A 23,200-nucleotide genomic window follows, 5' to 3' on the forward strand; every position below is an offset into this window, starting at 1 on the left:
CCAACAGAACCAGCACTGTGGTTCTCCCACAGTCTGTATTTATATGGATGTCATTGAACACTTTTACAAGGGCCGACTCCGTGCTGTGGTGAGCACGAAAACCAGACTGGAAGGAGTCAAAGCAGTTTGTTATTGTTAGGAAGTTATTTAATTGCTTAAAAACAGCTTTTTCAATAATTTTGCTGATGATGATAAACAACCATCCTTCAGGGAAGTGTCGAACTGAACAAGATGGCTGCTGATGCTAATTCAATATTTGGAAGAGTGAAAAACACGGACTTAATGGATTAGTTCACTTCCTCCGCTGCCATTGCTAAAACTACAGGCAGACAATTATAAAACAGCGTAGAAACGCAACGTCATCGCTCGCGACTTATTAGCCTGATAGAAATTCTACGGAGAAATCCACTTCAATGGGAGAAAGCCCAGACAGAGCACTGGAGAGAGGTTAAATGAAATATTTTGTACTTTAAAATAGAGCAGAACTGCGTAGGAACGCAATGGTCAGGATGTCGGAGGAAGTAACAGTTTTCTCCAGTTGTGTTGTAGCAGATTTCACATGTTGCCAAGCACTGCTGCTGACTGAAAGAATGTCACTATGCTTTGTCTCAATGTCTGATTTTAAAAACTCAAACTAAACCTACGTTAGTGTGAAGACTGAAGTCAAGCCACATATCACTACTTTATTCAGCTAGCTGCAGGCTAGCTACACAAGCTAACCAGCAAGTACCAGCCAATTATATTTTGAATATCACGTTTAGCATTCTGTATTTTATTATTTTTAAGATAAAGCTCAAAATGTCCAATTTTGTGTAATGTACTTCCACAGTGGTCACTTTAAACGCAGAACCGATGAAAACCACATCCTGTAAAGGAGGATGAAAGCAACTTAAGAGTAATTAGGAAGTCAAAATCTGTTTCCATTTCAGACATTAAATTTTCGACCCTGCTCACTGCAAACCAGAGGCTCACTGCAGCGTGGTGGGTCGCTAAGATTTAAACCGGTTATTTTTATCCTCACTTTGCTGCGGTGGGTAGTTTCAGATTACACATCTCGGGGTGAAGAGGTCAAATGAAAGTAAAACATCTTTGAGTTTCCTACAGCTACTGTCAAAAATGCTCTGATATAAAGCAATAAAAGTGTCAGTTCTGAGTTTATTATATAATTTCTGACTTTAAACATAGAATAAAACAGATGTATTCTGGATTTGAGTGCAAAATGTACGTTTTGCTTAAAGATAAGTTAAGATTTTATATCCGACGAGGCAATACCACAGTAAAAATATCAGAATTAAACAAAAAGGTACAGATGTTACCCCATCATCAAACAGTAAGCCGTTACAAGTCATGCAAAGATATCAAGTGCTTAATGCCCTTCAAGTATCCGAAACGTCACGTGAGACAAAAACATTTAGAATATCAAGTCGCTACTTTAATTCATCACAAAAACAAAAGGAGAAAAACAAAAAGGACAATTGTACACACTTCTCACACAGCAGATTGTTCAAAATTGATGCATAAAGTCTTATGTTTCCTGCTCAGAGGTGCAGAGGGGAGAACAGTTTCCGGGGAACGTTGGGGTCGGCGAGTTTTCCCAGCGGGACCTGAAGCGGCGTCTCGTTCCTGATAGAGGAGCTGTTCTCTTTGTCCACCACCAGACCGCCGTAGCACTTTCTGCACACCGCCTGGTACTTGTCAGCACCGCCGATCACTTCCACCTGCAGAGGAGGAGTAAATCCAGCTGGGTTTGATGATGAAATGTAATACAATTTGCTCCAGTTTTAGACCAAAGCCCATTGAAAGGATCTGGTCCGTTTGTCTGCTCTCCTCACCTCCTGCTCTGCTCCGAGCCTCTTGGTGTAGGCGGCTTCTTTGTAACACTGCATGCAGACGGCGTGGAGCTTCACCACACTTTCTGCAAGAGGAACCAGGTTCAGGATGTTTCCAAAAGGCTGGACAAAAACAAAAGTTCAGTTTGAGAGAGAAAAATCGCAAAGGAAGACGCAGAGCATCTAACGGGTCATAATTAGCATCATCCTAAATTTAAGAAAGAAATGGTGCAAGCTAGTTTTCTCACTAAGCAGAACGCATCATCACTCAGTGGTTCTGTGTTTAACTGTGTCCTTTTCCTGGACTGAGCCTTAGATAAGAGATACTGATGTCTGTAACTATTTATTCAAAGTTTTAAATGTTTTTGGGATATAATGCGATGGAGTCTTGGTAGCATTTTCAAAGAAATAAAATGTGGTCAATATGCCACCTCCGGAAGAACAGGAAATATGACCACAAGGTTGTAAAAACCAAAAACATCTGGACATCCGAAGAGGTGGGAGTATATCAGAGTTTTCTTTACGTATAATTGCTATTTTGTTAATACAAACAAGAAAAAGAGAGGCAGGAAGAAACAAACCGCAAAAGACAGCACAGAAACATTACCTAGCGCTAAAAGAATGGCGACTTAACCGCATTAAAATCACAAGAAAGGTACTATTGTGTGCGGAGAAATGAGCACACTCGTTTATCTGCTGTTGCAGCTGATTGGATTCTTCCTTAAAAAAAAAAAAAAAAAAAAAAAAAAGCGAGTTCTTTGTGTGGGACGTTTTGTGACATCTGCCCAGCATGCGACAGCACCCACCTTCCTCTGGAAGGTCCCATCCAACGCAGCCACGATGACCGTCTTCCCCAAATTGGCCATCTCCTCACAAAACTCCACGGTATCTGGAAACTACGGCCAGGAAACGGAGCAGATTAGATACGTTTGTCTCACTCACGTGGAATCTCTCAACATTTTTAAACTGCGTGACAAACGTCGCCGTTATGACAGCAACGCAGCCAAACAAGCCAGTTTGACCATTTGGATCGGCGCTTTTTAACTCTACCATGTTTTCTTTTCTGGATGAAGATGGAAGCGGCAGATGGTTGATCATTCCAGTGAACGGATTTCAACCGTTTGTCTTGACATTATACTTTCCCTCACTTGGTGCATTATAAATAAAAACGAACTAACCTATATTACAAATATCTGACCAAAGCCAGGAAAGAGGCAGGGTAGATAAAAGTTACGATTTGATTTCAGTTTCAAAACAACTAAAGACAAAGTTGATGCAACATGATTTGGATACCTTTACAGTGTACCACCTTTAACACTTTCAACATGTTCTCCATCATTTTGTCTTCGAATTCTCCTCCCATCTGTTTGCTCGTCTCCGCCTTGTGGCTTTATGTCACAATTCACCAGACAATGACTAACTCGCTTCTCGACGGTTGATTTCACAACTTTCTGCAGGAGAACTGGCACGCTCTGGTTTGCACGGTTTGTTTATTTCAGCAGCACTGGAGGTTTTTTTGAACCATCTGACGTCGTGCCACGGCATCTCAGTTGGATCTGGAGGTGTACTTTAACTAGGCCAGTCCTAACCCTTTGCTTGTTTTCACGCAATTCAGTGGTGGCGTTACCCAAGTGCCATTGGAGAGATTAAGGTTGCTGATGAATGAGATTAAAAAATAAATAAATAAAAATGTTGCCCAGTTCCCGAAACAGCAACGGAGCCACAGATCGTCACGCTACCATCACTGTGTTTGACTGTTGGCGTGCTGTTCTTTGTCTGAAATGCCGTTTCAGTTTTACGTAGATTAGTTTCGAAAAAAGAGTTACACTTTTGCGTCGTCTGTCAAAACACAAAGACGTCTTTCTTCCCCAAAGGTGTTGATTTTTGTTAAGGTGATTGAAGGCTAAAGGAGATCATTTACAAACAAACTTACAAACTGTCCTTCGTCGATCCCGATGACGCAGGCATTCAGCGCGGCGGAGCGAACGTCCCCCAGGCAGGTGGCAGGCACGGCCTCCATGGTGTTTCTGAAACGTCAGCAAGATTCAAAAGGTTTTATTATAAGACGGAAACTCGAGGATTTTCTGCCTTTAACGTTCTGAAACAAAGCAGTGGCATTTGATTTTTTTAAATGCATTTCAGTAACTACGGCTATGACATGGCAAAAAAACCAACTCATTTTATTAAAACAAATTAAATTTACAAAAGAAAATTAACATGTGGTCAAACAGTACATATGGAAAAAATATGAAGATGTGTGGTTTTATCTTAATAAAAAGATCGTTTTTTAACAGCTTCACAGTGAAATTCATACAACACAAGGATGATTTGATGCAGTTTATTCCGTTTATTTTTTCATCTCTTACTAAAAATGCGACAGGGGTTGAAATCAATTGAAGGTCATGAACATACATGTTTGTATATAATAGTTAGAACATTTTCATTTTAATGAAAAACTACTACATCTTAGGGGAGACGGTGGTTGTAGTTACAACTGGATCGCTGAGGTCAGACCAGAAAGAAAACCAGATACCAACTTTGGCCAGGAAAAGCCGGGTCAGTTTCTCTCCACTTTTTTTTTAATTTGGCAAGCGGTTCGGTGATAATGGCGTATTAATAACTGTCTAATATTTGTTGTTAAGCATATTCTTTTTAATCTAGTGGTCACTGGTCAGTGTCGTGTGACAGGAAAAGCTGCTGTGATTGCAGAACATCACCAGCAGGGGTCAGCTCAGGCTCAGTTATTCCTGCCAAACTATTTTCAACAGCAGCCACTGATTTCTGAACTTTAAGGTGCATGCATAAAGCTATCATTTTTCATGATAATCATAATAATACATGCACTGTTGTATGTTACTGAAGGTACCCAACATGCTGAATCTCGACTGCGTTATAATTTGATGCATTTTTTCCTCTTTCCCTCCCCCCACCCCTTTAGCTGTGATCAGAATAAATCTCATTTTCTTCATCGCATCAAGTTTTACACTCATAGATAAAAAAATATTTATAAAATAAAAAATAAAAACGGAAGCTTACTTGTCATGTGTGGCCATACCCGAGTCTGAATACCGGATGTCTTTGGCATATTTGATGACCAAACATTTGTACTGGGCCACCTGGAAACGGCGCACTCTTCTCATCAGTTCGGTGCTGCAAAATTATTAATTAAAAGCAAAAATAATTAATACTGTGACCAAGACACTGGTCAACAAAGACATATTTACATAATTGTGCAGCACAAACATTTATTAGATTATCTTTGCTTCAACTATATAATAATAACAGAACTGTGCTGTGAGCAACAGGATGTGAATGCGATTATATGATTGTACTAGTTTAAAAATGTACTGAATTTGGGCTGAAGTGTCTGGAGATTTCATCTGTGGTGCAATAAAAAAAAAACCCCGAAATATACAGATTTTTCTAAGTCCCAAAAAACTTGCTAATTTGAATGTAAAAGCCTGAAAACTTATAGCATAATTGTGCGCTTTGCACAAGAAGGATGTGAATGAATGGGAGTAAACAAAGCATAATTGGCGGGACGGTGATGTTTAAGCGGAAATCAAAGCAAAGATCATGTTTCATAATCATTTTGAACACAACCGATGGGTAAAACTAAACAAGTACATCAATTAAAGCAAGTTTGTGGTAAAAGTTATAAAAGATTAACTCACCTTTTGCCTGAAAACATCGGCCCAAATATAATCTACAAACGAGAAAAATTGTGCAACTGTTAAACTGAGGAAGAGGCTTAGTTTCCTTTTTACATCTACAGCATAATTTTACTCAGCTTTTGATACATTTTAGGTTTTCTCCAGCTGATACGAACCTGAATCTGTCCACGGGATTTCTTCGGTGAGTTTTGTAGCCTGATTGGACAAACTGGCGAATCGAGGAAGTCCATTTTGATTTAAATACACACTTAATAATATATTACAATAAATATAAGTTAAAATAAAAATATGCTATACTCCTTGTTAGAAACTAAGGGTGTACAGAAAATTTTGAATGCGGCGCGCTAATGTCAGCTATTTATACTACATCTCCACCAATAGCCTTATTGTCACGTGCCACTACGAACCAATTGGCTTCAGCAACCAGCTGCAGCTGGGCAGACTCCCGCCACTACTGACCAATCAAATTACAGAGTTTTAACTCCTGCTTTTTTTCCCCCAGTACAGTATGACGTTTTTCGTGATGGGAATTGTAGTTCCTATTCACTTGGCCCACTTCACTCGAAACAACTGAATCTTTTCCGCTCTCGAACGAAGTCTTGTGACAGTGCTAGTCTCAGATAGATGAATGGATTTTAGTGTGTTAGTCTAATCCCTTTATAGGAACTCCCAGTCATCCTCACAAAGAAAAATCACTTAAACGAGACAGAAATATCTTAAACGGGCATAGCAGCTAAAATAGCACACAAATAATGCAACAATAGAGAGTGATATATCTGTTCTCATAATTTAAGGCTTTGTAGAAAATCTATATAACCAACATATAATTTACAAAAGCTTGCAGTTGCCTTGTAGCAAGAAGGTCATGGGTTCAAATCGCAGCCAGGGGTCTCTCTGAATGGATTTGGCATGTTCTCCCTGTGCATGCAACAATACTGTTAGGTTAGTTGGCCTCTCTAAATTGTCCTTAGGTTGGATATTGGATTACGTTTCATTCTCCGTTCCTGAAATGCAGCTGCAAGTTGAGATGAGAACAGAAACTGCCACAATCATCTGTTCCTCTTTAGTTTTCTGTTCCCCTGTTGTTCAAACTCCAGCCTGATAAAGCACTAAGCAAAAGGTGTTGTGCAGCTGATTCAGCCGTGAGCAATGTGTTTACACAGTGAGACTCTGCAGTCTAAAGTTCAGATCTTCAGCAGATGGTGGTCAGATTTATTCCTTCGCAGCAATCTGAGGTATTCTGACGACGTTAACGATGCACTGGATGGAAATGAAGAAAGACGTAAGAGTTTTCACTTTATCTGTTTTGTGCTTTGGTTGCTGACAGGAGATATAAGATAATGTGAAGCTGGAGGAGTTCAGATCACTATGTGTGATTTGACTGTTTAGAGTTATTAGAAACAAATAAGGTTTTTGATCTCATTTGATTTACAAAACAAAGGGAAAGTTTTATGATTGCAAATTATCAGCTTCGACGGAAATCAAAACTGATTTCCGTCGAAATCAGCTTTGATTTGATCATTCAGATCCGGTTTAATCTAATCATTCATATCTAATCTGATCTAATCTGATCATTCAAGTCAGATCATTCAGGTGATCTAATCACCGGTCTGATCATTCCCAGTGATCAGACCGGTGATTTGCTCTGTGTTTTTATTGGTTGTGCAAAGTATTCAGATTAGACAGCCAGGTGACTCTGCAGAGTTCAAAGTATGCTTTGTATATGCTTTGTAAAGTAAAGAACAGTAAACAGATGGAACCACTTTTATCCCAAAAAAGCAAGAAATTTTTWAAAAAAAAGGAATATAAATACATTTCTACAGGAAAATAAATAAAGAAAATATTAAAAATAATTTTTAAAACAGTTTGAATTCTTCTCAATAAATGAGAATGGATTATTTTAGTTGGTTGAGAATCACCTTGTTGGGACTAAACAAAAATATTGATCCATGCCATATATTATCATTTTTTTCCCAAATAAAATAGAAAAAAATGTAACAAAATGTGACAGACTGCTAGTCAAAAATGCCTGAAGTTCTGAGTTACAGTTGTCTCTTTGCTGAGTATTCTGTCATGTTACGTTACGTTATTCTGATATGTGTCAACACAAAATTCATCTTTTGAGTTTAACAGCTTTTCTCCTTGAGTAACTTATAGATTGAAGATAAATGGCTTACCAAAAATAAATAAATAAATCAATAACTTGCACTGAGGTAATCTTTAATTATGATGAGAGACAAGCAGCTAAAGTGCACACAACATCTTCCAGGGACCTTTGGGGGGAGAAAAAAAGAAAAGTTTAAGTAAACATTTTGAAATGTTCCAACAAACGTAAGGGTCAGAAGTTTTAACTTTAACAGGAATTGTGTTTCTGACAAGCTATACTGCAGTGTTATATCTTTAAGTCAGAGGTTTCTATGGTATGTTGGGTAATTAAAAAAAAGTATTTGGCCAAGAAACCAAAAGTTCAATATTTGAACCCCGAGTCACTTAGTTTGCACTGTTGCTTTGTGACATGGAGCTCCATCATACTGAAAAAACTTTATGAATCAACAAACTGCACCTAGATCGTGGGACAAAGTATTTGCTTCACTGTGGGTATAAAGCTGGACTTATGATTTCTTTTTTCTTCTATGGACAGCCGTATTTTCAAAATGTCTCAAACAGTCTGAGGAGGGGCTTCATTAAAGAAAATAACTTCTCCTTAGTCCAGTTGCTGGTCTTTCTGAATTGCGCCGAAGCTTCCTGTTGAAGTTTGTGATGATTTGATAAGTGGTTGATTTGGGAGCAGTTTCAGTTGCAGCAATAGTCTTTCCTGTGAACGTTTTTTTGGTGCAGAGAAATGATGAAAGCAAGTTTCCTCTGCTATCACAAAGAAAAAATTTTTCTTCAAGCACCACTCCCTTCAGATTCAATCATTCTGCTCTTCTAAATCAGTGAGTAAGATGGAGACAAAACAACCTTATTGTCTCCCTTCAATGACAGGATTATAGAAATGATTGCAGCTCATTTAGTAGCAGAACAAAAGGAACCTGCAAATGAAGCTTCTGTGATTAGAGAAAATGCTAATTAACTTTGCTAATAATTTATCAACTTTATCAGATGGAGCATTTTAACAATATAGACCCATTCCACACTGCAAACAAAAAGAAAGAACAAAGAATAGACAAATACGGCAACATTTTTATCTCTGTTTTTGAATATTATTATTATTATTATTATTATTATTATTATTATTATTATTATTATTATTATTATTATTATTATTATTATTATTATTATTATTTTTAACAACAATCTCATAAAAATCGATCCATGCAGTTCGGCCGTGTCGTCGGAAGAGGGCGCTGTTTGTTGTATATATTCCTCCCTGCCTAGTGGTGTGCCAGCTCGCATGGCGGCGGAGCAGCTCACAGCAGTGTCTTTCTGTCAACAGGAGCTAGAGAAGCAGTACTCACCCAGCAGGTGGTCCCACAGGATGGCGGCAGACGACGTGATCAAGGCCCACGTCAAGGCTCTGAAGGAAGGTGTGTTTGTGTACCGGCGACACGGTAACTTTTTTTATTAGTCTGGCAGACCGACGGAGCTATCGATCGGAGCACCGGTGTTGTGCTCAATCTTGTATATCCGTAAATCTGAAATCCCCATTCGGATAGTTATGAATGAGTTTGGAAGTTTGAAGCTATGTGTGTGTGGGTTTTTTAAAGGCCATGAATGTGATTTTATTAGCTTAAAACACGCTGTTAAGCTAAAACATGGCATGTTTAGCTACACATGTCTAGGTTTTTATTGTTCATAAATCACATAGTTTGGAATTAACAGTAAATTTTATGTCCACAGTTGGGTTTAAAGGTTTACCACACACATATGCTACGCACATGCTGTTTCATATATTACTAAGAGACGTACCATTAAAATACGACTGTTATCTTTTGTTTTTATTTGTAGAGATTAAAAATATGTTTTTATTGAAGATCTAACGTAGTAAGATTCTCAGGACAGACTAATAGGAAAAGACTTGTCCAGCAAATTGTAAAATGTAATTGCACGGATTTTCTTCCCAACCTGTCGCAGTGAGAAAAGCACAGCTCTATTGATTGGTACATTCATTTACAAGGAGATGCTACACTCCATGGTAGTTCTCTTGAAGTTGACAGGTTTAGGATTAAAACCCACACCTCTCTCTTTCCAGTTTCCTTACAAGTTCTTCTCAGTCCATGATGGATATATTGACTCTTTAGTGCCATGGTGCTCAACTATAGCGCTTGGGTTGACTTTAGTGGTATTCAGGATAAATTTGCTGGACAAATGAAAGCAAAATGATGCCATTGATGGTGCTCCCTCTGAAGGAGTGACCTCGTCCCCAGGGTAACCAGTCTGAAGTTTTAAACCTGGCGGAATAGGTCGAATAATGTGTTCAATGACCAGGATAACTGCTGTTAGCAGTGCAGGCTAATAACAGGGTATTTCTCTGTTACTTGTGCAGTCAAACACTGTAGCAACATGTTCACCAAATGTGGTCATATCATGGTCGTTTGTTAAAAGTCTAATAAATACAAAACATTTGAAATGATTTATGTTTTACATATTTCCCATATTGATTTAAAGACGGATTTCCCATCCTTCTCTTTTTCTTTAAAATTTTTGAATCGCGTTTTCTCCTCAGGTACAGAGCGAGCCCGCAGTCTGGCTGAAACTTTAATCAACGTTCCATACGGAGAGGGAGATGGAGAGAAACTGGACGTGTACATCCCCAAGACCGCCTCTTTGGGTATGGAGCTGCGCTTCAGACGTCCTGAATCTACACCCGGATAACTAATAATAACCGGCTGCATGTTTTCTCTCGCAGACGTCAACCTTGTTATTTACATCCACGGAGGCTACTGGCAGTTTCTCAGGTACTGCTTCTTACTGAATGCTTTATTTTTTCATGTAAATTAAGATATTAGGTTTAAAAAAAAAAAATCTTTGCAGCAAAGAGGAGTCTGGATTCATGGCTGTCCCACTCGTTGATAAGGACGTTGTTGTGGTTGCCGTTGGCTACGACATTGCCCCCAAAGGTAGAGTCGGTCATTTCTGATCTGGAGATAAAAAGATAATCTGAGGAGATAAGCTGGAAATGTCAGCTGTGTGCTGCGCTTCCCTTTAAGGTAACATGGACCTGATGGTGTCCCAGGTTCGCAGGAGCGTCGTTTCTGTCGTTCAGCAGTACTCTCATATCAGGTAAAAAAAATAAAAATAAAAAAAAAGATATATTAATAGTAAAGTTTGAAGGACGTTATTTTCACTAGAATCAGCTCCAGTGTGTTGAATAAGCTTTCTGTGGTTCCTCACTCAGTGGTCTGTACCTGTGTGGCCACTCTGCAGGGGCTCACCTGGCCGCTATGGTGCTCTCCACCGACTGGTCCCAGTACGGCGCCACACCAAACATCAAAGGTGAGTTACAGAGGATCAGGCTGGGCTTACTGGCGCCTTCAAGCACAGAGACTCAGAAATRTCCGGGTGGTTTTATTTGTTCACCGTCGCTCTGATTTTCCTCCAAGGCGCTTTCCTTGTGAGCGGCATATATGACCTGCTGCCCATCCTGTCCACGTACATCAACGAGCCTCTGAAGATGACAGAGTAGGTTCCATGTGCTGGTCTGTTCTGATTTCCTGGAGTAATCACACATTGGGGGAAAGAAAGAGAAACTTTTCTACGAACACAGAATCCTTGTTGCGCATTGTTAACTTTGAAACTGCAGACAAAGATTGATTTTTGTAGGTAAGAAGGCTGATAATTTAAATATATTCTAATTTATCTTCTAGAAAAACTTTCAGTCTGTTAAGAAGAAACATTTATTCCTAAAAATCTACATTTTATTTCTCAGAAAACCTTTTTTTTTTAAATTGGTAAGCCTGTCACGATAATCAGCTAATTGTACCATTGATTAAAATGAGCTTGATGGTTTCTTTGTTATGATCAATATTTTTTGAAGGACAATTTTATTTACAGCGACTTCATAATCCACTTTATTTACGGTTTCAGTTGCATGTGGTTTTTCTTTGTTTTGTTTTGTTTTTTTAATTTTGGATATTTGAAATGTCTTCCGGTTCCACAGCGGATGGTTCTGTATAAAATTAAAGTTTGTTAATCTTTGAGAGGGCGAACTTCCGTTGTTATGCCATTATCAATATATTACATTAAAAACAATATTAAAATTTACCGCAATAATTTCTGGTACAGTCAGAAAAGTAGTTCAAAAGCTTAAAATGCAAATTTACCAGCTAGGGGAATCATAAACCAAAGGCCCTTTAAAACAGGTAGGTAATTATTGATCACTTTCACCTCTTTGTATTGTCCACATAGTTTTAATATATGGATTTCAGATTGAGTCAATGCATTCTGAGAGTTTAGAGTTTGTAATAGTAAGGAATGATAAGAGTTTATGGTTGTTGAATTAGCCAATTAAAGTGTATAAGGCCTTCCAGTTACTCAGGCTTAATTGGGATAATAATAATAAAAAAATAAATTAATTAATCACAAGCTTAAATCCGGGCTCGATTGGTTGCTTTGTGAGATCTTTCAGTCGACTGACTGGTTCTGCTTAACTAATTGGTTAGTTCTGAATCAAAAGAGGGAGATTAAATGGAAACTAAACCAAAACCAAAAAAATTAAAAAAAACGAAAGTGGCTAATCCCAGTTCATCAATGACTTTACTGTAGATGCTGAAAGGGTTAGTTTAAGACTTAGAAAAATAAACCCCCGCAGATCTGATTTTAGACATTTTGAACTCCTGCTGTGGTTTTTATGTCCTGATCCTCCTTTAAATGGTATTGAGTGGGTCGTGGAGAGCGTCGTGCGGGAAGCTGTGGTGGTAAATGTCATTGTTGGCGTCTGTGTAAGTGCTGGTGCCAGTCGGAGCCTCATTCCTTTGTGTCTGTCTGCAGGGAGGTGGCGGTGAGAAACAGCCCCAGCCAGCTGGTCCCTCATCTCAAACGATCCTCGTCAGGCTGTCAGATCGTCGTGGCCGTCGCCCAGAACGACTCGTCGGAGTTTCGCAAGCAGTCGGAGGAATACTACAAAGTTAGTGGCCACAGAGGAGAATAAATACTGCTGTAAACGGCGCAGAGTCAGTTGGAACGTTTTCTCTGTTGTTTGGATTTTCATGTATAATAGAAACACATATTTCTACCTCATTCTGTTTTGAAAACATCAAGCTGGCACTCTGAAATTACGCCAGACATAACTGCTCTTGTCACCAACTTCTCTTACTTTTGTGTGTCTTTAAGACTCTGGAAGCAGCAGGACTGACGGTGATCATGGAGGATGTGGCGAACACAGACCATTTCAGTGTCGTTGAGCAGCTGGTGGATGGAGACTATCACCTGACCAAGGTACACGCTCCTCTCACATCCTTTTACGTTGGATTTTGTCAATATGGTGGATTCATCAGCTGGATCTGAACATGAGTAAACTTTATTTCTCTACTCTCTCCTGTTGTGAAAAAAGGCAGCTAGCTTTATGTTGCATCACAGAACTGGGGGTGGGGGGATTTCATCCTGATCCGTTGTGACCAGTGTTAATATAGTAACAGTGACGCAGATCTCAATTTTATTCACGACTAGGCTTTGACTAGGCCTTTTTAGCACATGATTATCTTTTGATCTCGTGCTTTGACTGAATGTTAAGTGAACTTTCATCCCAGTCTTTTGTTGCCACTAAAAAAATTTTTCAGGATTGCCCTATTTTTTATTTATTTATTTATTTTTATTTTTTTATCATCAAAAATACTTTGAACTAATAATATAAACGGTAAATAAAATACAGTTTGTAGTTGTAACCTGACGAGATGTAAAAAATCTTAAACCCTTTTGCAAGTTGTCGTATTTTGTCAGAAAGAAAAGACTTTAAAAAGACCAGAGAACTATTGATAGTATTGAAATTGTGTTGGACCTGAAACAGAACGCAAATATCTTTCATGACAAACTACTGTCATCATCTGTGGTTCAACCTGTTGAGAAATCTGAACATGTTAGCTTCCTAGCTTGTAACTTTGAAACGCCAGAGTTGTAACTCTTTACTTGAATGCTTTCCTTTCTCTGTAGCTCCTCCTGAAGATGATGGGGAAGAGCTGAAGTGTTCAACAAACCTCTGATCAGTCCCAGGTCACCCACAATGAGAAAATAAGTATTTCTTCAGGGTTTCACTGTGGTAAATGTTTTTTTTTTCTTTTGTTTTGTTTTTTTGTCATTTTGAGATCAATCCAGGTGACATCAGTTCTTCTGATGGGTTAGTTTACATTATTTACGAATGTTCAAGAAGTCCTAACTAAGCTTTGGATGTTTGGAACTCCGTGGCTTCACTGCACTGCGTCGTGGCAGAATTCACTTCTCAGGCTCAGCTGCAAACAGATTTGCTGGACTACTGTGAACGTTGTTGTGATGAAGCATGTTGCTACTGCATATTAAATATTTTTGAGTTGACTGTTACTTTTGACTTATTTCCGACTGGGTGAGTCTGACTGATTATTGGTGTTTTTCTTGTTTTTGACAATCTTCAGTAAAGAGTAATTGTGTATCATATAACATGAAGGTAGTGTTTTTCCTGATTCTCCAGCTCTCCACTGAGATCTGACCCTGGGGGGGAATCCTGATGTAACACATGATGATGATGATGATGATGATGATGATGATGATGATGATGATGATGATGATGATGATGATGATCTGCAGCTGCTCCTGATCCTGATATACCATTGCAGAATTTTGATTTCCAATTATGAGGTTTTGAAAAGATTAAAATGAACCTGTAACAGTGACACTTTGATTTGCACTGCACATTGTAGCATCGCACATTAACAATATTTACACCATGTTCTGCTTATCATTACTGAAGAATATAATAAATATTTATATTTAAGATAACATGTGGTCAGTTGTTTCTGTTTGAATTCAATGACTCATCATTTCATAATAATTTCAGAGTGCTCATTACCTTTTAATCCAGGAGACCCAAAAAGTAGTTGGTTTGTTATTGGTTGACTAAGAATCGTTGCATTGTGGATGCTGTATGTCCTTTTTTCGAGAGACTTTCAGTGTTTATAATTGTTAATTTCAGACTTCTTATAACAAATCTAATGAAACAGTAATTTACCAAACTACTTGAAATATTACTGTGTGTTTGATTTGTCTGAGAACAATGTTGGACAAAATGAGGTCATTGTAGGTGGTAGTTCCAAATCCAATGGGATTTGTTACTGTGCTGTTTACAATCTGTTGATGACCCTATTCTCTCTAACCATCCACCTAACTACGCATGGGATATCGTCACATTTTGTGTTGTAGAGGAAAACATCGGAAGTAGAAAAATACATGCTGTATTCAACTTTTTAGATGTTTTATGTGCATGGAAGCCATATTTAAGTGGAACTTGGCAGTTAGGCTAACAATTTAAAACAATGTATTTATCTTTCTTTGGTTATGCAAACGTTACAAAAATATCTTTACAAATTAAAATTGTACAGTATGATGTGTGCCACTGTTACATGTGATAAATGCTTTATACTAGCAATGTTTACGTTGTTTTATATGTGTATAGAGAATATTTGATATAGAAATCAAGGTTTTTCTGACCTCTGACTTTCCAAGCTGGCATTTCTACTTCAGTGGACTATGTTATATTTCTGACTGGGAATATAACAATAAATAACTATCTTGAGTACAAACACAACATAGCAATCGTTGTGATGCTAACCAACATTAAAATACACACTTTCAAACATCTTTAACAACGTTGATGCTTTCCTCAATAATCTACTGTATCAAGTTAAAAATTCGTCTGTACATTAATACTGTGATTCTTGAGAATAGGGACAATATGGGTTTTAATTTTCCCATAATTTTTTTTTTTTGTTATTTCTCAACCTTATGTATGCAAATATGACAAATAATGTTTTGGAAATGTAAAGATGCTAAGGTACAGGCTCCCAGTTGCAACATTTTTTTTTTTTAATTACATTTTTAATCGACCTGACCTAGAACGTTGTCATCATCATCTGACAAAAAATAAATTTAAAATTTTTTTTAATGACCCTAATAGTGATATTTTTACTAATTTTACAGACAAATGCTTCTCAAGAAACAAAATAAATATTATTTAAAACAAAAAAACAACAAAAGGCCATCTGACGGAGTTGACACTGCATGACGGAGTTGACACAGAACTGAAGGTGGTGACAAACTAGTGAGTAAAATAAAAAACTTGGTACATGCGAAGTAATGCAATTTATGTAAAATACATTAAAATGAATTAATTGCACATTTAAGTGAGATTTGACAACAATTTCACTGAAAGAGTCATAAAAACTCTGATGGAGTTGACATCTGACGGAGTTGACAAAGCCAAACTACCTCAATTTATATGATGTTATTCTGAAGGCCATTTTGTAGCTCATCAAGTCTATGAAATCTTTATATTATACCAAAATTAAGCTTTTATTTCACAAAATTTCATCAAAGTTTTGTAAATTGTCAGTTATAGTGTTAACACATCATGGTTGTGATGAGCAACTTAGGAATAAAAAGAAGAAAAAACTAAAGAATAACTTAAGCTAACCTGAGCTAACTAGCCCTCCTAGCAAAGGACGAGAAAGGAAAAGGTCATGGGGTCCTCAGAAGTTCTGATGCCCCCAATAATGCCTGATTTTTTTCACATTCTTTTCATTTCTGACGGTGTTGACAAAAACTAGGGACAAATTTCAATGGAGTTGGAAAATATATATAAATGCTTTTTAATTCAAATTATTGATACCTTTATAATTATTTATGTGACTACATATACTTAATTGTCATAATATATAATTTTAGTATTTCTTTAATTATTTTCAACTATTATAATGTATTGAGTTCTGCTCCTGGACAAGGGCTTTTACAGGCATCGTCCACCGACTACAATGTTTAAAATAAAAAAAATATTCAGCAAACACCTGGAAAATATATATTGTTGTGCTCAGATGACCCAGGTTAGTTTAGTCAGATACTTGAAAAAATTATATTTTGTGTATATTTTATTCAAATTTTGTGCTTTATCCATAGGACCTGTTTTGTCCCTATTCTCAAGAATCACTGAATAAAAAAAAGTGTTCTCAATTGAGATTTTGTGAATTTGTTGATTTAATTTGTACTTTAAGTACTAAAATAAACAATTACATTTTTATCTATTCATTTAGATTTAGACAAGAATGACTTTTAAATGTCTGTTAGCTGTCTTTGTATATAATTCATCGATGTGGCTGCGTAGAAACCCTGTGGACACCATGTTTTGTTCATGACGTTAAAGAGCCGTGAGGTGCCCTTACTCTTAATGTAGTCCCTGCAGTTCCTCCGTGTAGGAGGAGACTGCCACAGGCCAACAGGGCGTCGTGAGAAGCCTCCACATCAGGTGAGCTGTTGGGGCAAAAATGGGGACATGGTTCGGGTAAACTCTGCAAGTTGACGAGCAGCGTCTTTAGTGAGTTGGGGCGAAATGTAAACGTTTACAATCTACTGTTGCTAGCTGATGTTAGCCGTGTGGCTAATAAAACGTCTGGAGGTGACGTTTTATTTCCGTCCGTGTGAAACACTTGGACATGTTCGGACATTTCGGCTTACGGTTTTAGGAGCTTATCTGTATTAATTTAAACCGGCTAATTCAGCCTGTACTGCCAAAGTTGATGAACATTTAACCGGCTCTTGTAAACCTCAAACAATAGCTTAAAGTGGAATTGTTCCAGTTAATTCTGTCATCATTTAAATACGGCAAATAAGGGAAATAATGAAGAAAAAAACGATTGACAGTTGAAATAGTCTAACATAGTTCGCGGCACAGCTGATTTGCGACATTAACTGTTGTGAACGCTTAGATGTCGTGACTTTCTGCCCCGTTGCGTAACGTAACGTCCTACCAGCGTAAAGGAGTTAAAACGGCAGTTGACACCAAAGACATAATACAAGGATACGTCTATTATGTCTATGGTTGACACTACTTAACTACTTAAATATGGACGATATTTAGGTTTTTGAAAATCCCCAGTATGTAAGTAGTTAACAAAATATTAAAGATATACTTAAATACTATTTAAGTGTATGACTATCTCTTCTTAAAAAAATCCATTGTTTTATTTGTATCATCTTCAATCTTGATTATTCTAGAGCACAGAACTTTTACCGTTCAAAATGCAATAAAACCAAACAAAGAATAAAATATACATTATTTTTCTTTGTTTGTAGTACAGAAATATTGGAAAGAAAATGCTTTCCAATATAACAAATGTAAAGAAATAGGAACAAAAAGGAAATATTAACATCAAACAGAAAAGCAGTTTACAGAAAAGGTGAGATTTTGCTGTCTTGAAATACTGCTATTTTAATCACGTCCCTTTCTGTGGAGTTGTTGGGGTTTGCCATGTTGTATTTACTTCCTGAGAGAGTCTGCTTTTATTTTTCATGTCCCTAAAAATAAACTTGAGAGGATTTAAAGTGCAACTTTTACTCCATTTTGTGAGAAAAATTAATTTCACATAAAAATTTTTCATTAACTTTTGCATCAAATTCGTCTTTAAGCTGTATGCGGTAGACTTTCTCTTATTTTTGACAGATTTCTCTTATTAACATTACAAATACAGTTTGCAATTCATTACTAAGAAATCCAAGTTAGTTTTTGGCTGTAAAACTTGAGATGGTCCACCACAGGGTAAAGGAAGAGACCTGCTGAAATCAATTATTCATGCGAGTCCGAGGGCTGGATGAGCGAGTTTCTCTGAGGGATGTGTGCGGAGCAGAACGACGTGATAGTATCAGCCTGTTCAGGGGAGAGGAGGAGGAGGAAGGGTGAATAGTTTAATTCTTTATACGCCCTACAACAATGTCGTGTGTTGGTCTGTGGTGCAGGGAGGTGGAAAATATCGGTTATGTATTCAGCAACGACAAAAAGCTTTTTTTTATAATTTTTTTTGTTCTGTCAAGCCTTGCGTGTTCAGTTTAAAGAGTCGACAAGCGTGAACACGTTCAGAGAGAAGCAGCGGATGCACCGGGGGAATTATGTGATGTAAGATTATCTGTTCCACCCAGATGACATCTTGACAAATATTCATGTTTAAAATCTTGTAGAATTTAGTCAGTAAATACATATAAGTATAACTTTTTTTAAGATTAATATTCTGCTTAGAGTGCAGATATTTAAATAGTCAAATCTTGTTTAAAAGATTCAAAATGGATGGGTAAAGATTCGCTCTATTTGTCGCTGTTTAGAGTAACATGAAGGGTCACCTGGGCCCAGAACGATAACAGATCTCTTATTTCAGCAGGTACCACGTCTCTTTATCTATTTATTTAATTTCTGACGGAGGTGAAACAGAATGAGAATAAAAGTCTGCTAAACTTTTTAAGTTGTCTTATAGTACTTCACAGGAGAAACAAAGTTAAATCAGAGAGTCAGGGAGATGGAATTTTGTACCACAGATCAGTGTGAAAAAATATAAAATAGATAAAAATATGGGTGTAATCTTGACAGCAATTCAACATGTTGAGAAATTAAGGCAGACAGCAGGGTGAGGGTGTGCTGGTTCTCTTCCTGATGGTTCGGTACGTTCGTGGAGCTCTGTTCCTATTCGGTATGTGGTCTGCTCAGCCCAACAAAGCCCTGTTGTGAATAAGGAACAATGGGAACAAGAGCCCGTTTTAGCAGCTTGCCCTCCTACCAGTGCCTATTCTTCTCCAGCTGCTATGAAAGTAGACACATACTTCAAAAACCTCAAACTTTTCAACTAGGTTTTAAATTTTGTGCAACCCTGCTGATGTTCCTCCTTGTTCTTCTTCTCCAGGCGGTGGAAGTTTTCATCTCCAACCCACAGCTGGCTCCAGGGATGAACCCGACACTTCCATGAACTCCTTCGGTTTCGCGGTTCGAGGCCTCCCCCTGGCCTTGGCGTCCATGACGCAGGCCACTGTCTCCGACCTGCGCTTCCATCCCAGATGGAGAGCAATAATCGTGACCACCCTGCTGGCCTTAGTGCTCATGCTGTACTTGCACCGGACCATAGGGAACACAGACACACCGACCAGAAGTAGTTTTCAAACTCGCAGAGAGGAGGATGTGAGATCACAAAGACTCTCTTGGTGTCTAAAGAGGAAAAAGCCCTACAATGACACATACCCGTTGAGTCCACCAGAGAGGACGCCGCACGGCGTTCGCTACCGTATAGGAGCGATTGCCGACCTGGACACGGCGTCCCAAAGCTCCAAGGGTCAGACGTGGTTCAGCTACATGAAAAGAGGCTACGTGACCGTTTCGGAGAGCGCGGACAAACTGGAGGTGGAGTGGGATGCAGACACCGTCACCTTGGAGAGCAGTCTGGCTGAGAAAGGACGAGGTACGTGGCTAAAAATCCTGTTTCTGCATACGGATGTGCATGTTCATATCAATACGTGGTGCAACGCCGTGCCTGCAGGTATGGAGCTGTCAGAGCTGGTGGCCTTCAACGGTCATCTTTACAGTGTGGATGACCGCACAGGTGTGGTGTACAGGATTGAGGGGAGCAGAGCCGTTCCCTGGGTGATACTTCCTGATGGCGACGGGTCCGTGTCTAAAGGTCAGTGCCAAGGCTGAGGAACGCCAAAGATTGACGACAAATCCTTTTAAGAAAAACAAAAACTGAACTGAATGTTTAGTCGAGAACTTTAGTACCTTCCAACTGTATTCATAACTCCTGAACTTCTTATGGACCGCTGTACACATGAATATGCCTCGATCTAAACCGTCCCACAGTTTAGGGTTGTCCTGTTTTGAAGGCAAACCTCTGATCTATTCTCAAGTCTTTTAGATCTTCTAACAGATTTTTTCCCAGGATTGTCATGTATTTAGCTCCGTCCTTCTTCCCTTTAACTCTGAGCTCTGCCTGATCTGTCAAAAGAAAAGTACCCTCACATTATTATGTGTTATTTTTTCTGTTTGTAAATGATTGTGTGTAAGGTAGAAACATTTGATTAGGGTCAGCCAGATGTTGGTGGTCAAAAGAGTTGTTGGTGATTGCTGTGCTATTGCGACTCAGGTTTGATAATGTTGGATATTAAGACGGCCTGTGGAACAGCAAATGCAGTCAGTGGTGAGAAATACATTTTTAAGCTTACAAAACAAACACTGCTGATGTTATTGGACTTTCATAAGTTCACATTCATAACAGTGGCATCGGGTCAACTCCCCCCGTTGCCCACCTCAGTAGCTTCAAGCTCCCACACAGGGTGATGTATTGGTTTCCGTACATAGAGCCATTTGGATGTTTTATTTAGAGGTACCAGAGTACAGGAAGCTGACTACAAATCCACAAAACATCACAGATTATTGTCCGTTTAAAACTTGAAAATCAAGAATTGTCCTCCTTCGCTTTTGACTTTGGTTCTATAGTTTGGGTTGGTCTGTCACACAAAGCCCCAAAGCAGTAGATTCAAGTCTGTTCTTGAAGCGACGAGTTGAAGAGCGAGGAGTACCTTCCCGAGGAATTGTTTGTGATTGTAGTTAATGCTTTCATTTTCTGCCCAGGATTCAAGGCGGAGTGGCTGGCAGTGAAGGATGAGCACCTGTACGTCGGAGGTCTGGGGAAAGAGTGGACGACGACATCCGGGGAATTCGTCAACAACAACCCCGAGTGGGTGAAAGTGATCGACTACAAGGGCGGCGTGGAGCATGAAAACTGGTTGCCTTACTACGCCACCCTGCGGAGAGCTGCAGGGATCAAACCACCAGGTGCACGTCTGCCGTCGATACCATCCGATGGTTGCGCGTAAAGACTAAACCCGAGCTTTGTGGAGCACCAGTTTAAATCATACCGCTTTGATGAAGCATTACCTTCATTGACAAACAGAAGTTCTTGTTGGAATTCAGGTTTTTTCCTTAAGTCTTGTGTTTTATGTTTTACTACTTTAGTACTGCTGGTTGATATAAATGGGTCAGTTCCTCCTCGTCCACCCTGGAAGAAGCTTAACAATGGTCCATTCATTGGATTTAGGTGTGCCGCAGCAGGAAAACATTTGAAGTATGCTGGCCAGGGGGTCACCAGGATCAAAGCTGTTAAACATTAGGAACAACTTTCTGATCAAAGTTCAGCCAGTTTGTGTAAATTAAATATTTTACTAAAAATGTTCATTACAGGAAACGGAATGTATAAAGTTTTTTTTTTTTTGGACGCTTCCATTGACTTTGTCTGACACAAAGTGAAAACATGTAAGGATCTGTCCCGCTGCATTCAACATAATGACTGAAATGTTGCTGTCTCAAGGATCTGAATCAAGTTATTTTCCGGACTATAGAGTGCACCTCACTATAAGCAGCACCTACAAATAAAAAAACCTGGACGGGGCTATAAGCCGCTGGTATCTCCGCCGCTCTCGGTTTTCCAATAAATCTGCTGGATATACATATATATGTATATGTATATATATATATATATATATAAGGACGCAGCCCTCCGTCTCCAACGCCAAACCGTGGTTTCGTTCACGCCGCATTTACATGCAGCGTCATTATTTTCCTCCCGTAGAGCCTGTAGTGTAGAAGGTACTAGATTGATAACTTTCAACCTAAAAGCTGCATCATATGAGTTTGAAGAAATTTCTCCGTCGTGCCTGCTGCTAGCATGTGCTTGTTCTAAATGAAAATTAGCACTTTCTTTCCAATGATTCACTTCCTGCTAAAGAGCCCCCTGGTGGTTGAAGAAAAATCTACAGAAAAGCCGCACCAGGCGCATGGTTCAAAGCGTGGGGAAAAAAGCAGCGGCTTGTAGTCCGAAAAATACGGTAATTCAGTTTTGTGACTGGAAACGATAGTCCCACTCGACATATAACGTGGACAGAGTTCGGTCAGCACTTGCATTGGGATGAAGTGTAAATGAAATCCTCTTGCTCTTTGCAGGTTACCTCATCCATGAATCGGCAGCTTGGAGCGAGCGCCTCCAGCGGTGGTTCTTCCTACCTCGCCGTGCCAGCCACGAGCACTATGAGGAGGCGGCTGACGAGCGTCGAGCCACCAACCTCCTCCTGTCCTGCCCTGCGGACTTCAGACACGTGACCACGCAGCGCGTCGGACCTTTTAACCCCACCCACGGCTTCTCCTCATTCAAATTCGTTCCAGACACAGACGACCAGGTCGTCCTGGCTCTGAAGTCGGAGGAGGACGCAGGCAGGATCGCCACTTACATCATTGCTTTTACGCTGGACGGGCGGCTGCTGATGCCCGAGACCAAGATGGGAGATGTGAAGTACGAAGGGCTGGAGTTCATTTGAAAGGTGGCGGGGTGAGAGTTTCATATCGCATTATGCTAGAGAGCATCGGGATAACAAGGGTAAAACTTTTTGTGAAAGCACAGGTGAAAGGTCAACCGAACAACTGTGAAAAATGTACATCTGCTGATGTCTCCCATCAGCAAACACCAGAGTCAAACCTACATCACAGCAGTGCTGCTAGACGTTTTTTCTTTTCTTTATTTAATTTTGAGAAGAGACCCGTAAAAGTAAAATGCTTTTAAAACAATAATTAGGACTCACACCAAACATTAAAGGAACATATTAAATTGGTTTTTGAAGATGTGCATATATTTATATGTAAGCGGGTAACAGTTGGTGACATGGCCAATTTTCTAGTATTATTTAAACCACGGGAAATGGTGGGCCAGTAAGGCAAAATGT

At 39.0% G+C, this 23,200-nt stretch overlaps 3 protein-coding genes across 7 annotated transcripts; 2 read left to right on the forward strand and 1 right to left on the reverse strand.

Moving 5' to 3' along the window:
* Positions 1–1,127: 1,127 nt before the first annotated feature.
* tk1 (thymidine kinase 1, soluble) lies at positions 1,128–5,831 on the reverse strand. The gene is made up of 7 exons (XM_008410243.2): positions 5,659–5,831; positions 5,504–5,535; positions 4,866–4,979; positions 3,763–3,856; positions 2,636–2,725; positions 1,833–1,952; positions 1,128–1,718 (listed from the first exon to the last, which is right to left on the reverse strand). Exons 1-7 carry the CDS (start codon positions 5,731–5,733, stop codon positions 1,539–1,541), a joined length of 705 nt encoding a protein of 234 aa, XP_008408465.1. The 5' UTR covers positions 5,734–5,831; the 3' UTR covers positions 1,128–1,538.
* An 839-nt stretch (positions 5,832–6,670) lies between these two features.
* On the forward strand, positions 6,671–15,052 carry afmid (arylformamidase). 3 transcript variants are annotated; one of them, XM_008410231.2, is made up of 11 exons: positions 6,671–6,785; positions 8,940–9,030; positions 10,170–10,274; positions 10,353–10,401; positions 10,478–10,563; positions 10,654–10,726; positions 10,842–10,939; positions 11,047–11,125; positions 12,434–12,569; positions 12,776–12,880; positions 13,592–15,052. In XM_008410231.2, exons 1-11 carry the CDS (start codon positions 6,759–6,761, stop codon positions 13,619–13,621), a joined length of 879 nt encoding a protein of 292 aa, XP_008408453.1. In that variant the 5' UTR covers positions 6,671–6,758; the 3' UTR covers positions 13,622–15,052. The 3 variants fall into 3 exon arrangements, with proteins under 3 accessions (XP_008408453.1, XP_008408445.1, XP_017162903.1); XM_008410223.2 differs by lacking the exon at positions 6,671–6,785 and having other exon boundaries at positions 8,865–9,030; XM_017307414.1 differs by lacking the exons at positions 6,671–6,785; positions 13,592–15,052 and having other exon boundaries at positions 8,865–9,030; positions 12,434–12,615; positions 12,776–12,868.
* A 1,735-nt stretch (positions 15,053–16,787) lies between these two features.
* On the forward strand, positions 16,788–23,097 carry cant1b (calcium activated nucleotidase 1b). Of its 3 annotated transcripts, none has more exons than XM_008410201.2 (5): positions 16,788–16,925; positions 19,345–19,893; positions 19,972–20,112; positions 21,060–21,263; positions 22,428–23,097. In XM_008410201.2, exons 2-5 carry the CDS (start codon positions 19,404–19,406, stop codon positions 22,796–22,798), a joined length of 1,206 nt encoding a protein of 401 aa, XP_008408423.1. In that variant the 5' UTR covers positions 16,788–16,925; positions 19,345–19,403; the 3' UTR covers positions 22,799–23,097. The 3 variants fall into 3 exon arrangements, with proteins under 3 accessions (XP_008408423.1, XP_008408433.1, XP_017162387.1); XM_008410211.2 differs by lacking the exon at positions 16,788–16,925 and adding an exon at positions 18,401–18,569; XM_017306898.1 differs by lacking the exon at positions 16,788–16,925 and adding an exon at positions 19,168–19,252.
* Positions 23,098–23,200: the final 103 nt, after the last annotated feature.

This window comes from Poecilia reticulata, linkage group LG1 (assembly GCF_000633615.1).
Source record: "Poecilia reticulata strain Guanapo linkage group LG1, Guppy_female_1.0+MT, whole genome shotgun sequence".
Taxonomy (NCBI): Eukaryota; Metazoa; Chordata; class Actinopteri; order Cyprinodontiformes; family Poeciliidae; genus Poecilia; species Poecilia reticulata.

Excerpts from the sequence above, each read along its gene's own strand:
- cant1b (XM_017306898.1), top strand. The coding sequence starts at position 19,183 with ATGGGAACAAGAGCCCGTTTTAGCAGCTTGCCCTCCTACCAGTGCCTA. Across the intron at positions 19,894-19,971 it reads TCTGGCTGAGAAAGGACGAG|GTATGGAGCTGTCAGAGCTG; the intron begins GTACGTGGCTAA and ends CCGTGCCTGCAG. Across the intron at positions 20,113-21,059 it reads CGACGGGTCCGTGTCTAAAG|GATTCAAGGCGGAGTGGCTG; the intron begins GTCAGTGCCAAG and ends TTTTCTGCCCAG.
- afmid (XM_008410223.2), top strand. The coding sequence starts at position 8,898 with ATGGCGGCGGAGCAGCTCACAGCAGTGTCTTTCTGTCAACAGGAGCTA. Across the intron at positions 10,727-10,841 it reads CAGCAGTACTCTCATATCAG|TGGTCTGTACCTGTGTGGCC; the intron begins GTAAAAAAAATA and ends TTCCTCACTCAG. Across the intron at positions 11,126-12,433 it reads GAGCCTCTGAAGATGACAGA|GGAGGTGGCGGTGAGAAACA; the intron begins GTAGGTTCCATG and ends GTCTGTCTGCAG.
- tk1 (XM_008410243.2), bottom strand. The coding sequence starts at position 5,733 with ATGGACTTCCTCGATTCGCCAGTTTGTCCAATCAGGCTACAAAACTCA. Across the intron at positions 4,980-5,503 it reads CCGATGTTTTCAGGCAAAAG|CACCGAACTGATGAGAAGAG; the intron begins GTGAGTTAATCT and ends ATAATTTTGCAG. Across the intron at positions 2,726-3,762 it reads GGATCGACGAAGGACAGTTT|TTTCCAGATACCGTGGAGTT; the intron begins GTAAGTTTGTTT and ends TCCTGGCCGTAG.